Source organism: Aulonocara sp. 'chitande type north' Nkhata Bay, linkage group LG16 (genome assembly GCF_057382095.1).
Source record: "Aulonocara sp. 'chitande type north' Nkhata Bay isolate Kocher_YH1m ecotype deep benthic linkage group LG16, A_spYH_male_GT1.1, whole genome shotgun sequence".
NCBI classification, from domain to species: Eukaryota; Metazoa; Chordata; class Actinopteri; order Cichliformes; family Cichlidae; genus Aulonocara; species Aulonocara sp. 'chitande type north' Nkhata Bay.
This window is the reverse complement of record NC_141359.1, coordinates 10585261-10600525: the sequence shown is the minus strand read 5'-3', so window position 1 is coordinate 10600525 and position 15265 is coordinate 10585261. Positions and strand designations below refer to the sequence as shown.

At 39.2% G+C, this 15265-nt stretch overlaps 1 protein-coding gene and 1 long non-coding RNA gene across 2 annotated transcripts; both read right to left on the bottom strand.

The window, feature by feature from the left end:
• Positions 1 to 7831: 7831 nt before the first annotated feature.
• LOC147311017 (olfactory receptor 6N2-like) lies at positions 7832 to 8749 on the bottom strand. The gene has a single exon (XM_086267126.1). The coding sequence runs from the start codon at positions 8747 to 8749 to the stop codon at positions 7832 to 7834; it is 918 nt and encodes a 305-aa protein (XP_086123252.1).
• Positions 8750 to 10864: 2115 nt separating this feature from the next.
• LOC147311016 (uncharacterized) lies at positions 10865 to 14736 on the bottom strand. The gene is made up of 4 exons (XR_015125454.1): positions 13965 to 14736; positions 13435 to 13587; positions 12986 to 13073; positions 10865 to 12403 (listed from the first exon to the last, which is right to left on the bottom strand). It is a non-coding gene; the product is annotated as an uncharacterized LOC147311016 (long non-coding RNA).
• Positions 14737 to 15265: the final 529 nt, after the last annotated feature.

Sequence of the window (15265 nt, the reverse complement as noted above, 5' to 3'; positions counted from 1 at the left end):
TATGCCCTGCCCGGCCAAATTACATTTGGCCCGCAGGCCAGAGTTTGACACCTATGTGCTAGATTGTCTCAGGGGCATCTTTACACTTTCTGCATCTGAGGTCTTACCTTGTGCAGTAGACCCCAGCCCGATGGATCTTGTGCTCAGAACTTGTTCTTGTGCTGCCACAGCGGTGTTCTTAGCCCTCAAGCTTTTTTGTCTGGTACTGAAGGGCCAGCATTTCCTAGTCAGGACCAACAATTCAACAGTGATCTTTTACATAAACAGGCAGAGAAGAAACCTGTTATGGTGCATGGGTGTCTCTAAGAGTCACCCATGCTCTGGGCCATCTGAACCTGGGAGTAGAGGGAATGGAGGTTGCACCCTTTGATAGTGGCCCAGATTTGGGATCTTTTTGCCTCCCTCTTCAGGTAGGAGGAGAAGTGATTCATCCATGCACAGATCTGTGGTGCCTTCATGTTTACCTGCTGAGAGGCCACATTTGATAGCTAAGGGTTTGGCCCCAACTGTTAAGTATGTGGATATGAAATTTCTGTACTGCTTATTTACCCAAAGTCATTCCTGCAGTGGTGGAATTTGAGCTGCTGAGCTTTTGCTCCCCTCCTTTCAAGTGTTGTGTGGAGGAGAGGAGGATGCATTCTCTGTGTTCTACGTAACTACGCTGAGCACACTCAGAATGTGTGCTTATGTGACAAGTTGTTTGTCTGCTTCGCTAATCCAGCCAGAGATGAAGCTCTGTCTAAACAGAGGCTGCCCCACTGGATTATAGAAGCTATCTCACTGGCGTACAGCACCAGGGGTCTTGCTTTGCCCCAGGGGGGTGAGAATTCATTTCACCAGAGGAATGACAACCTCATGAACTCTTATTAAATGGGTCCCCATAGGTGATATTTGTGCTGCAGTTGGACATGACCGTACATTTTTGTTCAGCTCTATTGTTTGGATGTTACAACTCATGCTGTCCTCTCTGCTGGTTCTACCACACTCTAAGGTGCTGGTGGTCCAACTTCCGTTTGGTGGTTGCTCTATGGGATGTGTATATATGTCCCATATATATGTGTTGCACCGAGTGAATCATCTGAAAGGGAACAAACAGTTTTCTCTATAACTTGTATTCCCTGCAGGAGAGGAACAATGTTAAACACAAGATTTCCATGCCTTGCAGCTTGGCTCAATGAAGAGCAACTAACTGAGAGATGGCTGTAATAACAGGGGGATATATGCAGGCATAAAGATCTGTGTGGATGTCATCACAGGTCATTTGTCTTAAAGCCGTGAATAAAAGTTTCTTTCTGAACACCTTGAGAACAGACGAAGAAAAAAGTCACCTATAATTTTCAATTTTGGTGCATTAAGTATTTACTAAAAATCGTGCACATGTTTGAATTTCAGTGGCCTTGACATGAGGGAGCACAAAGTCAGGATCAAATTTTCTAAAAGTCTTGTAATCACAATAATATAAGAACATACAAATGACTTTAAAAGTCTCTGACAAGTTTGAATCTCTGTGACCCTTGCCCTCAAGGTCAGAATTCATGTTTTTTTTTTTTTACTTTTTCAAATTTATCCTGTAACGCAAACTGGTGTTCATTCTGCCCAGCACAATGCACCCACCCATAGTATTTCAGTGTTCGGTAATTTATTTAATTTCAACATTCTGTGTCACCACACGCAGCTCTCCAATCTCAGCTTCCTCCTTCTCCAGATCCTGGCACAATTACAGGGGGGCATGATCCGAAGATGATCTACCCCTGGCACTGCTGCCTGAATGTACTGCATCACCCCTACCCTGCAGCTAAGCCACAGACCATACTCCATCATGGTCTGTGGCTTAGCTAAGAGTCACCCATGCTCTGGGTGACTCTGCATGTTTCCAGTCTTAATATAGGTACATCTAGTAGGAGGCTAAGGGGTAGTACTGGCGACTTCCAGTATTTGTAAATATAGTGATATGAGTGCATTTATCTTAATTTAATGATCAGTCAGTAACAGTAAAATCACCAACAACAATCATTAAAACTGGAGCAGAAAGGGAAAGTATAAAAAGTCTATGCGGGTGTGATCACAGGTACGTCAGTTTGGTGTGTGGGCAAGAATTCAACCCAAGTAACTCCACCCAAATACTGCTACACAGAATACAACTGTGTGTTTGCATCTTACTTGGCAGGTGGAGTGTGTGTCGGTCAGGGTGGCGAGGTAATGGCCAAGTGAGCATCCTGGAAGGTGGGTGATTGGAGAGAGTCCAACCTGGTTTATCCAGAGAGGTGCAAGGACAGGGGGCAGACAGGTGTAAAGAATTGAGAGTCTTAACGTAGTGACCAACATCCTTAGAATGTAAGCCTTAGCTAAGTGTGATGATGGCTTCAAGAGATGACTAGAGGCACAACACAGAAACAAAGAGTATGAAGCAAAGGCAGATCCCCGTGTACTAAATAGAAGCGAAGAAGTTAAAGAATAGAGAACAAGGAGGGAGGGAGGGTGGGGCACGTAAACAAGAATGATCAGCTTGCAGAACGGGGGAACCTAAATTGATGACAGCCGGAAGGAGCATGTTTGGAGGTGTGGTCCCTGTGATCAGATGTCACTGATGGAGACCACCAATTGCCCTAGTGATTTTAACAGAAAATACAAATTAAAGTTATTGTCACATCAGTATGAGCAGAGTTTTCTAAAGTGCTGTCATACATCCGTTTCTGCTTTTAAAACCCTCTACATGAGTTCTGGAAGTCTGAAAGATCTTAAGGTATTCAGCTGTATCTGCAGTTTACCTTTCGGCTCAATATGCCCCAAGGCCCTGAATGACACAACACAGCACAGCAGGTCAGTTTAAGATTTTCACACATCAGCAAGATAAATAAAAACATTCCTTTATTTCAGTTTCAGCAGGCCAGACTATATCACAATGTCCTTCAATCAGGCAATCAAAAAAGACCAAAAAGACCTTTCAAACTTCAGTGAATTAAAATAATATTTTACTCTGTTTAAAGCCTGTGTATATTTAAAATATATATTACCCTCTTTGGTTACTCTGTGTCATGGTTAATTACTGTACAGAAAATACCAGTTACATGATTGTATGATCTCTTTTGATTTTTTTGTCTTCAATTTTCTCAGTAAAACAGCTACAGCATATGTGCAGAATAGCATAGCTTTTGCACTCTTTCACTGGTTAATTTTAGGGTTATTACAAAAGTATTCAAATATTTTACAAAAATGTGCATTTGACATAAAGAGTGGACATATAGCACCACCCAGTCTTTTGTCACTGGGTGGTGCTGAGGTCTGAATCTGAGAGTAGCGCCTATATTCACAAAGAGAAAAGAATCATTACAAACAGCTGTCAAGTTTATCTCAAACCAGAAAAAATCTGATCCTTTCTTATCCCGACAGACTTCAGGTTGTAAAGTTCTGCGTTTTCAACATACACTTCTGCTGACAACTGACATAACAGTATAATATCCAGTATAATATTTAAACTTTGAGTTGTTGGTACTTTTTAAATGTAGCTAACTGACAGTGCATGTCTCCAGTCTTAATGCATTGTGGTCACCTGCATGTAAATGGAGTGGTTCTTACTTAGCAAACCACATCTCACAAAAACCTCTTGAGTGTATTTGTAACACCAAGTGCTGCTAAACAGACCAGGGAATATTTAACATAACTTTTCTAGATGTCATTATTTTATTTTGGATGCTTACATTATTTTACTTGGCATGCAGACACAAAATATTTCACAAAACTCAGAAACTGCTAGGGTAAGCATCATTAGCCCTTTAGATCATCCCACAGATTTTCAATGGGATTCAACTCAGGGATTTCTGCAGCCAGTCAGTGCCGGTCAATTCAATACCTGAATGCTAAAGCATTCATCATTCAGGTAGTAACTCACCAGGATTGATGTACGTTTGGATTGTTTCATGTTGGAAGACAATGCGACGACCCAGCTGTCGCCTGCTCCAGATTTTCACATTTCTTTCTTTCTTCATGATTAGTTCCACCTTGATGAGATTCCCAGTTCCAGATGCACTGAATCAACCAAACAGCATAATACTCACTCCACTTTTTTAGTGTGGGGATGGTGTTCTTTTTGGGTTGTACACCTCTCCAGTATGAATAATTTTTCTCCAGGTTGTCTTTAGCATACATCAGACTGGCTTCACCGAGTTTTTATCGGTCCGCATGCTGGTCTGAAATAATTCTGTTATTGTGCACAAATAAAAATAATAATTTGTGCTTTCTAAAGAAAACCTTCAGGTTTAGAAATGTTTCTTTGAAAAATGTTTGCTCTTTTAAAAAAGCACTAGGAAAATTTATAAAACCTTAACTTTAAAATGGAGACATAATTGTGACCTCATCTGCTTATGAAGAGTACATTATAATTATATTCTAATACATTATAATATAGTAATAAGAATAATATATAATAGACTGCTCAATTTCTGAAATACTTTTTAATCAGAGTAAAATATCAAGTCATTTAAATTTTTTGTATATTGATCTAGTCAGTTAAGTAGCAGAGGAGGTTGTTAATCAATTTCAGCTTCTTTGATGTTAATACTGTTAGCAGTTATTAGAAGTGCAACAATGAGACAAAAGCCCTGGACTTTTCACAGATGAGAGCAGGTTCACCTTAAGTACGTATGACAGGCACGCAAGGTTCTGGAAAAACCATAGAGAATGTTATGCTGCCTGTAACATCATTCAGCATGACTGTTTTTGTGGTGGGTCAGTGATAGTCTGGGGAAGTAAATACACAGGGGTACTCACTGACCTTTACAGGTTTGGCAACAGCACACCAACTAACATTAGGTTTTGGGATCAAATCCTGGGACCCACTGTCAAACCCTACACTGTTGCAGTGGATCCTGGGTTCCTATGGGTGAACAACAGTGTCTGGCCTCATGTGGCGAGGGTATTCATGCAGTTCCCCGACGATAAAGGAATTGATATAACTGGCTGTCCCCCTCGCTCACATGACCTAAATCCAGTAGGCCTCTCTCTGGGAGATTATGTTTCAGTGCTTCCCATGCCACCAGGTTGAACCTTAGACTGTCCAGGCGTGTGAGAGGCGTGTGGCCTGGTGAGATATGGAAGGAGATCTCACCTCCTTCCCACAGGACACCAAACCTCCTCTCATTATGTGTATATGTCAACATTATCAGGCATGCATGCAAGTGGTAGTTGTATACATGCCTGAGTTACTACAATGTTCCAATGAACTTTCAAAATGGACAAAATGGATTAGTCTGCGTTCAGCCCTTTGTATATTGATAATTTTAATTTCCACCGAATGTGTTCTTTTCCTAAAACATTACCCAGTCCATATCAGTACAGAGATCCAGCATGATTTCTTTTCCTTTGTCTTTTGTTTTTGTTTTAGTAGTGTAAACACTATATTGCCAAAATAATTATCTCACCCATCCATATCATTGAATTCAGGTGTTCCAGTCACTTCCATGTCCACAGGTGTATAAAATCAAACAGCCAGGCACGGGCAGTAGCAGGAGCTCATGGAATGTCAACATGGCTGATAGAATGAAACCTGTGCAACACGTCCAGTCATGAAGTTTTGTCACTACCAAATTCTCCACAGTCAACTGTTGGCATGGTGTTGCTCTTAGGCAGCGAACCAAATTTTTGGTTATTACACTGTCCCTTTATTAAGTATTTACTTATTTTGTGACACAAAATACCTCAGTGTTGAGTAAAATGAGGAGTAGCAGATGATTTGACCTTTGACCAGGGGTAATGTGCCAAATCTGCACATGGCACAGTGCTAGCTACTGCTAAGACTAAAACCATTTTTATTCATGTTTAAATTGAATTAACTGTATTTTTTTTTTTTTTTAAATATGTGCATGTAGAAGAATATGTGATGAATTATTTTCAGTTGTTTATAGACAGATTTACCAAAACAGCATGTTTTGGTTTGCTGCCTCAGTGCAAAATTATGCAGTTAGGCCACTTTTCCTCTAGCAATACAAATATACGCAATGGTTTTAAACTCTGCTCCTTTCCACTGCTTGTTTTAGGTTTTTAGGTTTATAATATTGTCATAATATTTAATGACATTATATGACCAATGATGACAGCAGTAAGATTTACTTGATTATTTAAACTTTTTATACTTTTTTATTAGTACTTGTTTTAATGAGCCACATAGTCAAAGTAAACAGATATTATAGACACTAATTTTATTGTTGTTGTTGAAGGGTACCCAAGCTGAAGTTTAATTGCTCTCTAGGGCCAAAGACATAATAACCTGTTGACCATTTTGACAGTCTTAACTTAGCAATTAGCTGTTTAGAGACTGGCTGTAGTCAGGCCACTCCTCTGAGGCTTGGCCTGTTGTTTTACACAGCGCAGGTGGCACCAATGCATGCTCACTAATGACACTCATTACAGAATCCTTATATCACCTGTGGGCTGTCAGTTTACTTTTTATACCATCACACAGTTATTATTTTTTTCATTCTTCTAAGGAGCTCACCCACAACATTTATTAACTGCTGAAAATGCATCACAAATCCTGTCCTGTCATCATAGTTGTCCAATACTTGCAACATCACAAGCAATAAACAGGACATACTTATATGAAAATGATTTTCAGATTTGGAGTTATTAAGTGAAATTTGTTAAGGTATAGGTGAAAAATTCCTAGCAGCAAAATGATTTGTTGACAAGGGATTTCAAAATCCAAGACTGTTTACCCCATAATCATTTTGAAAATCTTTTTTGAATCCTGGAACAATTATACAAATAAAATATCAATGAAACTCAGGCAAATGATAATAAAAAAAAACTCATATTAGTGTGTCTAAATGTTAGAAAGCACTTAGGCATATGTAAAAGTGCTGTTATGAATTGTGTGCCTACCACCCTAGGCAAGACCCGTGGTGCAGGGTGTGCAAAGATGCACCTGAGACAATCCAACACATAACAGGAAGGTGCAAAATGCTAGCAGGCAGGGCATACATATCATGCCATAACCAAGTGGCCGGCATATTATACAGAAATGTCTGTGCCGTGTATGGCCTGGAAGTCCCGACGTCAAAAATAAAAAGACTCCCCCTAGGGTGGTCAAGAATTAGCCAAGCTAAGATCTTGTGGGACTTCCAGAAACAGACGGACAAAATAGTGATGGCTAACCAACTGGACATTGTGGTGGACAAGCAGCGGAAGGGGGCTGTAGTGATAGATGTGGCGGCACCGAATGACAGTAACATCAGAAAGAAGGAACACAAGAAGATGAAGAAGTACCAAAGGCTCAGAGAAGAGCTCGAGAAGATGTGGAGGGTGAAGGTAACAGTGGTTCCAGTAGTAATTAGAGCACTTGGAGATCCAAGATCTCTGTCCAGAAGAGTGCAATCCAAGGAACAGAAAGGATACTGCGCAGAATCCTCAAGCTCCCAGACCTCTGGTAGAGGACCTGAGCTATATGTATATGTAATATTTTGTTATAATTTATAGAATTTGAAAAACTTTGAAACTTTGTTTTTTCTTTCATTGATATTGATATGTCAGTTACAATACAAAAAATGCTTGTCAGCATAATAGACTGGTAGCAATTGATTCATTTTACTAAATTATATTTATTCATTTACACAATAGTAAATTAGAATCTGTGACAAAACAGACAGGAAAATGTGAAACGCGGGCATATGAACTATTTAGACTTCAAAGATTACCAGCAACAGTTTAATAAATTGTTTATCTTTGTATAATGACCATTATGTTCGCTATCAATCTTGCATGTGAAATCAGAGCTAAAGTACTCCATTATCTGAAATGCCATTCATTTGATAATACCAATGCAGTAATACCAGTTTTATTAAACTTGACACAACAATGACTTGATATGTCTAAAAATCTCATTCATTTTGAGTCCATATATGATTGGATTTAAAAGAGGATGGAATAAAATTGACTGAAACGTCAATGTCAAGCGAAGAGTTTTCGACAGATCGGAATCCAGTCTAATTATAACTGAATCAAAAACAATAAAACATGAAAAGTTGATTAACACCAGCAAGTGGGGTAAACATGTCTTTAGAGCTTTTCTCCTTGTTTCTCTACAACAATTGTAAGATATTCTAAGAATCCTTATATATGTAAAAAGTATGAAAAGCATTGGTAGAAGGGCAATATTTATCAACGTGACCACACCATATATAGATATTGTGACTGACGGCACACACTGAAGCCTGTAAATTGAATTGTTACAAAAAATTCCTGTCAGAGTAAAACTACAGAGTTTTATATTAAAATAAAGCACAAATGACACTGCAATCTCAAAAGCAGGTATAAGCCAAGCTAAAATCAGAAACACATTTATAGTTATTCTATTCATAATAACTGGATATTGCAGGGGTTTGCATATAGACACATACCTGTCATATGCCATTGCTGCCAACAGTAAAAACTCTGACCCAGCTGAGGTGTAATACGAAAATCCTTGGAAAAGACAGAGTGGATACGATATAGTTTGTTTTTCAGACAAAACATCAGATAAGAGCTTCGGATAGATAATCATGCTGTAAAGAACAGAGTTGATTAACAAAGCTGCAATAAAAATATACATTGGCTCATGAAGGTTTTTGTGAGTCCAAATAAGGCACACTATAGTGGAATTAAAGCAGAGTATCAGAATATATAACGTGAATATAACCACAAAATAAAGGTATCTGTATTTGTGCAATTCTGCAAACCCACCAAGAGTTAACAATGTTACATTTAATTTAACATCCATTGATTAAAAAATGTTACTGACTATAGAATTTGATTGCATAAATGGTATTCAAGAATAACAAACCAAAAGATAAGCCTTAAAGTACTGTATTAATATATTTCCTGCACCGAACTGAGAAGGTAAGTGACTGACTCTGTGGCTTTGTTTTATCAGAAAACCTTCCATCCTCTATGGGACTCATTAAGTTCTCCACTAACATGTAAACAACTTCAGGGAATCTGACGAATTGACGTTTATAGTCCTATGCCCTTCATTTTGTTTGCCCATGCATTTTTTTTTTAAATTCGCAGAACTAGTATAGGCTTAGTATAAAAGCAAAAAAGCCACGGAAACCACTACTGCCTTCACGCTCAACATTTTCTCAAGCTCTCTTCTCAGCCTATGATAAGTCTCAAGCATATTGTGTTCCTTCATCCTCATGTTGTTAACACTTCATATAGCTATATCTATCACTACAGTCATCTCCCTCTGCTTGTCCACCACTATTGCGTCTGGTTGGATAGATATCACCAGTTTGTCTGTTATATCAGGAAGCCCCAGACTTAGCTTGGTCATTTTCAGCTACCTTGGGGGATGTATCCCATTTTGACCTCTGGATTTCCAGGACATTGCTGCACAAATGTTAATTGATATACTTCCAGCCAACCTGCACCTGCTGTTATGTACTGGATTTTTTCAGGGGCATCTTTGCACAGTCTGGGGGTTTTGCCTGGGGTAGCAGCCTCTAAGGATCTTATGCTTAGAGCTTGTTCTTGTGCTGCCATGATTCATGCCTCTGTGTTTTGTCTTTCGGTTCAGCCTTGTCCAGCCACTGGTAGGATTTCTGGATGTCAGCCATGTTTTCTATCTGCTGGTGGTCCATACTGTATGGGGATCTGTCCTTCCATGATGGTTCATCTCCTTGCTCCTCTTCTTTCTAAGGTTTGGCTGCCTGACGTATTCACTAAGCACACATGGCCATCTTCCATATGTACTCATGGATGAGCATTGACTCATCCTGGATTGTGGTTCTGATACTCACTAGTCCTCAGCTCCTTCCTTCCACTTAGCTTACAGTCTCAGCCAGCCAGAAACAAAACACCTGTATATTCTGTGAGTGTGCCGATCACAAATCGGAAAACTGCCCAAATAATGACACGCTTCAAAGAAAGGGCAAGTTAAAGAGAATGGGGAGATGTTTTGTGTGTTTGGGACAGAAACACATTGCAAGATTCTGTAAGACCAAGAATGTGTCCTGTGAGAAATGTGGACGGAGACATCACGTTGCTGTGTGCGGTGGTGAAAGGGTGGATGTACAGGCCCCATCCCAGAAGCAGTGGTCTTCTCCGTGCTCCCTCATTCAGTAAGAGTGAAACCAGGTGAACAGAACACTGTGTTCCTAAAGACTGCAAAGGTGTGGATTGAAGACCCGTCAGGCAGAAGGGTAGCTCGTTGCTTATTAGATGGAGGCAGCCAAAGAAGCTTCATACATGAAACGTTGGTGAAGAGCCTAAATTTACCAGTAATAAGGCAAGAGACATTGACACTACACACATTTGGGTCCTCCTTTCCCACAAGATCACAGCGCGGCATAGTGAAAGTTATGCTACAAAATATCTGGGATCCTAGCCAGAGTATTGTAATAGAAGCTGTGGAGACCCCACAAGTGTGCTCGGCAATAATGAAGGTTCCTGGTGAACAGATCCAGCATGAGCTTAAGAAAAGAGTACTACAACTGGCTGACTTCCCAGGATCCAATGAGGAACCAGAGCTTGCTGTCCTCATAGGAGCTGACTACTATTGGCAGATCGTGACAGGAAGGGTGGAGAGACTTACAGAAACATTGGTGGCACTGGAGAGCACCTTCGGATGGTCTGTTCAGGGTCCAGTCTCTGCATCAACTGTTACAGAGGCAGCCTGCATGTTCATTCCGTGTGAGGAAGAGAAACTCCTTTCCAAGCAACTGAAAGCATTCTGGGAAATAGAGTCTCTGGGTATTACAAATGAGACAACAAAGAACCCAGAAGATGATGAGGCTCTGCAGATGTTTGAGAGAACGACTATGTTTAAAGATGGACGATATCAGGTGGAGTTGCCATGGAAGCCAGAAAAGGTAGAGCTCTCAGACAACTACACTGAAAAAAATATGTTGTTGGATTTACTTAATTCAATGGTGGACATTTGTTGCACACAGATGTTTTGCTTTGGCAGCAACTTAAACAATTGAGTTAAATTAACACAATTTATTCATGTTCAATAAACCTGTGCAATTTGTGTTGATAAAATGTGACTTAAACATGTTTTGATGAAGTAATTTGAGCTCTTGAAATATTTTAATCCTTCACAATTTTCTCACTTTATCCCAACACCATTCAATAACTTTTACCCAATACTACTTGGTCACTTAAATACTACATGTTATCTTCAAATTACATTTTGCTATTATATTCTAGTATCAAATACACAATTTTCAAATGGAGGCCTTATAACAGATTATATTGTTCTCTTCCAAGATGGTTGCTGGCATCCACCAGTAACCTTTCAAAACAAAATGTCTAATTTCACTGCATTGACAGTAGGTAAAGAATTAAACTGACATTACTCCTCTACTGAATCTATATAAATCAACAGTTAAATAATGTCAGTTCTTCCGTGTTCTCTGGAATCAATCACAGCAAAGAAATTAGACTCTTTCTTTTGAAAAATGTTGGGAAAGAACAATACAAAACATTCTATTTAAGGCCTCTAACGTCAAGATTCAGTTAAACAACAATTATAACTAAACAATTTGAGGTAATGTTAGTTTCCATTAACATTAAATTAGGTTACTGAATTGGCAAACACCTTCCTATTAACATTACCCATTTTACCCCAATAACTAAAGAAATTAGCACTTGCAGGTCAAAACCTTTATTCAAGAGATGCAAAAATAACATTGATACAGTGACTGTCAAAAATTACGGCACTGATCATACTGTGACATCTTGGTTCAAAACAGCACACTTAGAAATATTCAACGTTCCTTACTTCAACTGAATGAAACTGAAAATACCATTTCACACGACCCATATGGGATATTTAGACTGCATAACTGTTCATGCTACATCTCTTCACTAGTAAAAGAAAGAAAAAATACAAAGAGAAATTTAAAAATGCTGCCAAACAGACAGAGAACTTGTACAGAGCAAAAGGAAAAACAAACAACAACAACAACAAAAAAACGGCTCGTCCTCATGGCAGTTGCAGAGTATATAAAAATGAACTCTGCGATCTGTTCCTGGAATTGAGCTTCAAAAATGCAGCAGAACAAGTGTGAGATTTAAATGTCCTCTCACCTAGAGCTGGTCACCTCACATGCATAACAGTGAGCTTCGTTGCAGGAGCAGTTTTGTCTTAGTTGTGAGCTTTTCTTGAGAGCTGAGTTGCATCCAACTCCATTACCACCCTTTGAATCACCTCAAAAGTGTAGCAGAGTTGTGATGGGTAACTCATGTTGAAGGAATAAAAAAGGTCCAAACAGCATGGCTACTGCAAAGGTCACGTTATCCAGATCTTGAAGAACTACTATACCCTCGATGATGATGCCAACGTCAGAAAAGTCATTGCCTGGTGCATCCTCTGGAGACAGATGTTCATTGTGGTTTTCTCAATCTGTGCAGTGGCCTCAGTCAAGTCCTGGTTAAACACAAAACATTTCTTTAAGATTCCTTTTTAAACTCATCTCTTTTGAATCTACCAGTTCTAATGTTAGAGTAATTTAAACCAATGCAAGCAACATAGTAAATAGCTATAGCCAAAGAGTGGCCTGCCATGCTGCCATTCATGGTCTAACAGAGTTTCTAAGAGAGGGTGAAAAACATAATTTCAAATGCTTTACATTAGTTTTTCTTAGAAAGACACCGGCCCATCAGAAATCCAGGTTTTGTCACTCAGAAGATGTTAGAATTTAGACTTTCAGCCCCACAATTTGGTTAGCTGTTGGTCTTTTTTTTTTTTCAAACAAAAGCTAATGTAAATACTGGTGGGATTTTCCTTTGTTCACTAGAATGACAAATTTAAAGTTTTTTCACACTGATGTGACCCCTAATACAGGGGTGGGGCCTCAAGGGCCGGCGGCTGAGTTCACTACCAGGCCTCATGTGAACTTCAAATTATTAAAGAGGACTACTGGTCCTAACCAGTCCAATGAGGATCAAGTGGATAACTAAATGCATTTTTAAATGTTGCAAAGCCACAATCTACTCATAAAACACTCACCATGAACTCCTGCACCAAGATGTTGCAATTGTCTTTCACACAGATGCGGAGCACTTTGATGAGACTCCCTTCGAGCATTAATGTCATCCTAAAGTATTATAACAAAGAAAACAGAGATTTGTGAACTTTTCAGTAGCACAGAAGAAAATGATCCCAGACCAAAACTTAAACCAGTCAACATGCAACACCAGCATCTACAAAGCAATATCAAAAGTTCCTGTTTGACATCAACTTTATGGATATATAGTTTCCAGAACATTTATTTTTTTAAAAAGATCAATTTTTCTCAGTGGGCCAGTAAATGCATGACGAAAATTATGGCATCCTTTCGGTGGAATCAGTACTCACAGGTAATAGTTGACTGTTTCAATGGATGCAGCATAAAAATCTTTTACTGACCTAATGCAATACATATACACTTTGTAGTTAAAGAATTTTAAAGTTCTTACTGTCATCATGGCAGCTACATCCTTTAGCTTTGTGCCCTGTTCCCCCGATCACTTTGCAAACACTTTCAGCAGACTGTCAGAGAGAAACTCAGCTCCGTCAGAAACCTTGACTGTAAAGGCATGGTTGGGATGCACTGGAATGCTGCATTTCATCTGAAATGACATAAAATTATTTTGAAATAACAGCAGGCACTGTGCTTGGTTAATAATCAGTAATGTTTTGTTGAATAAAAACTGTGTTTCCAGATCTTATGGGATTAAAAAAAATCCAAAGATGTTTATTTCTGATTTGCAACCCAAGAACCCACAAGTTACAACCTCATTTTAGTTCAAGTGTGCATTAATGTGAGTCCAGTAATCACCTTTCTGACAATACATACAGGTATAAGTTAAACCTATGGCAGATTTTGGATTTCTCAGTTGTATTAATAGGGTGGTCTATTTGAGTATGCATGCACCTAATAATTATAAAAAACCTATTATAATTAAGTTACAGAAACCTTAAGCGAAAATAGAATATACTTTCTTACCATAACACCTTGAACCCACAATCCATCAGCTGACTCCTGGTGAAATGCAGAATAGATGTGGTCTCTCAATGTGCATCAACAAAAACAAAAACAAAAACAAAAGGACAGCAGGTGAGGGCAGGAGGGGTAGGGATGTAAGCTAGCATAATACCGCTGATGATATTAGCTAAAGCTGTTCAATGTCCAAAATCTCACTAACACCACGGTGCAGTAAATACACAATGTAACTGAAGAGTCAGTTGACAAATCTATTCACACAGAAAACCAAATTATGTTATGAGTGCCTCGTAATTAGGTTTAATGTGATATTACGGCTCTTGTGCCAAAGACAAATTCAAATGAAAAAGCGCCAATTCTTTGATAACAGATAAAACAGCAAATAAGCTAACGGCTCTTTTTTAGCATGTTACATGGCGGCACTTTAGACGTTTAACTACATTTGGCTGAAATATGGTAAATATTAATTCAAAAAATCAAGACATACCAAAAAACGTAGAGTTGGCTGCTCGACTTGACTGAGATGGATGCATTTTTTAAACCACGATCCAAAGCCCGCGAGATGAAATCACGCGTGGTTTCACGAGATTTAACGTTGCTATCTTATTGACTTACTTCACCTGAACATGATATGAACAATTTAATACACCCTTTCTGCATATCATGTAGTTTTTACACTATATAGTTACATTTATCTTTAAAACATGAGGCAATTGTGTTAAATACATGCAAGATGCTTACATAAATCCAAGAGATGGCCAGTCCCTTTTTTTCAGTGTACAGAGTTGCCAAAAAACGTCTGGAAGGTCTGAGTAAAAGATTTAAGAAGGATGTCACACTCTTCAGCAGGTATAATCAAGTGGTGGAGGACTACTTGGACCAGAACATTGCAGAGGAAGTGGCACCAAACCGCAGCACAGACTCTAATGTATTATATGCCTCACCATGCAGTGCTGAGAGAGGACAAAGCAACTACAAAATTAAGATCGGTCTTTGATGCATCGTCCCATGAAGAAGGCTGTCTGTCGCTGAATGACTGCTTATTTACGAGGCCAAATTTGAATCCAGATCTACTCAGTGTTCTCCTTAGATTTAGGGAACACAAAGTCGCCTTTCTGGCGGACATAAAACAAGCATTCCTGCAAATACGTCTTGCAGAAAGGGACAGAGATGCAGTCAGGTTCCTGTGGTTCTCAGGTGCACCGAATGGAGAAGTGAATGACCACCTGCGCATTCTGAGGATGACGAGAGTGGTGTTTGGAGTTACGCCAAGCCCGTTTCTGCTTGCAGCGACAATTCAAAGA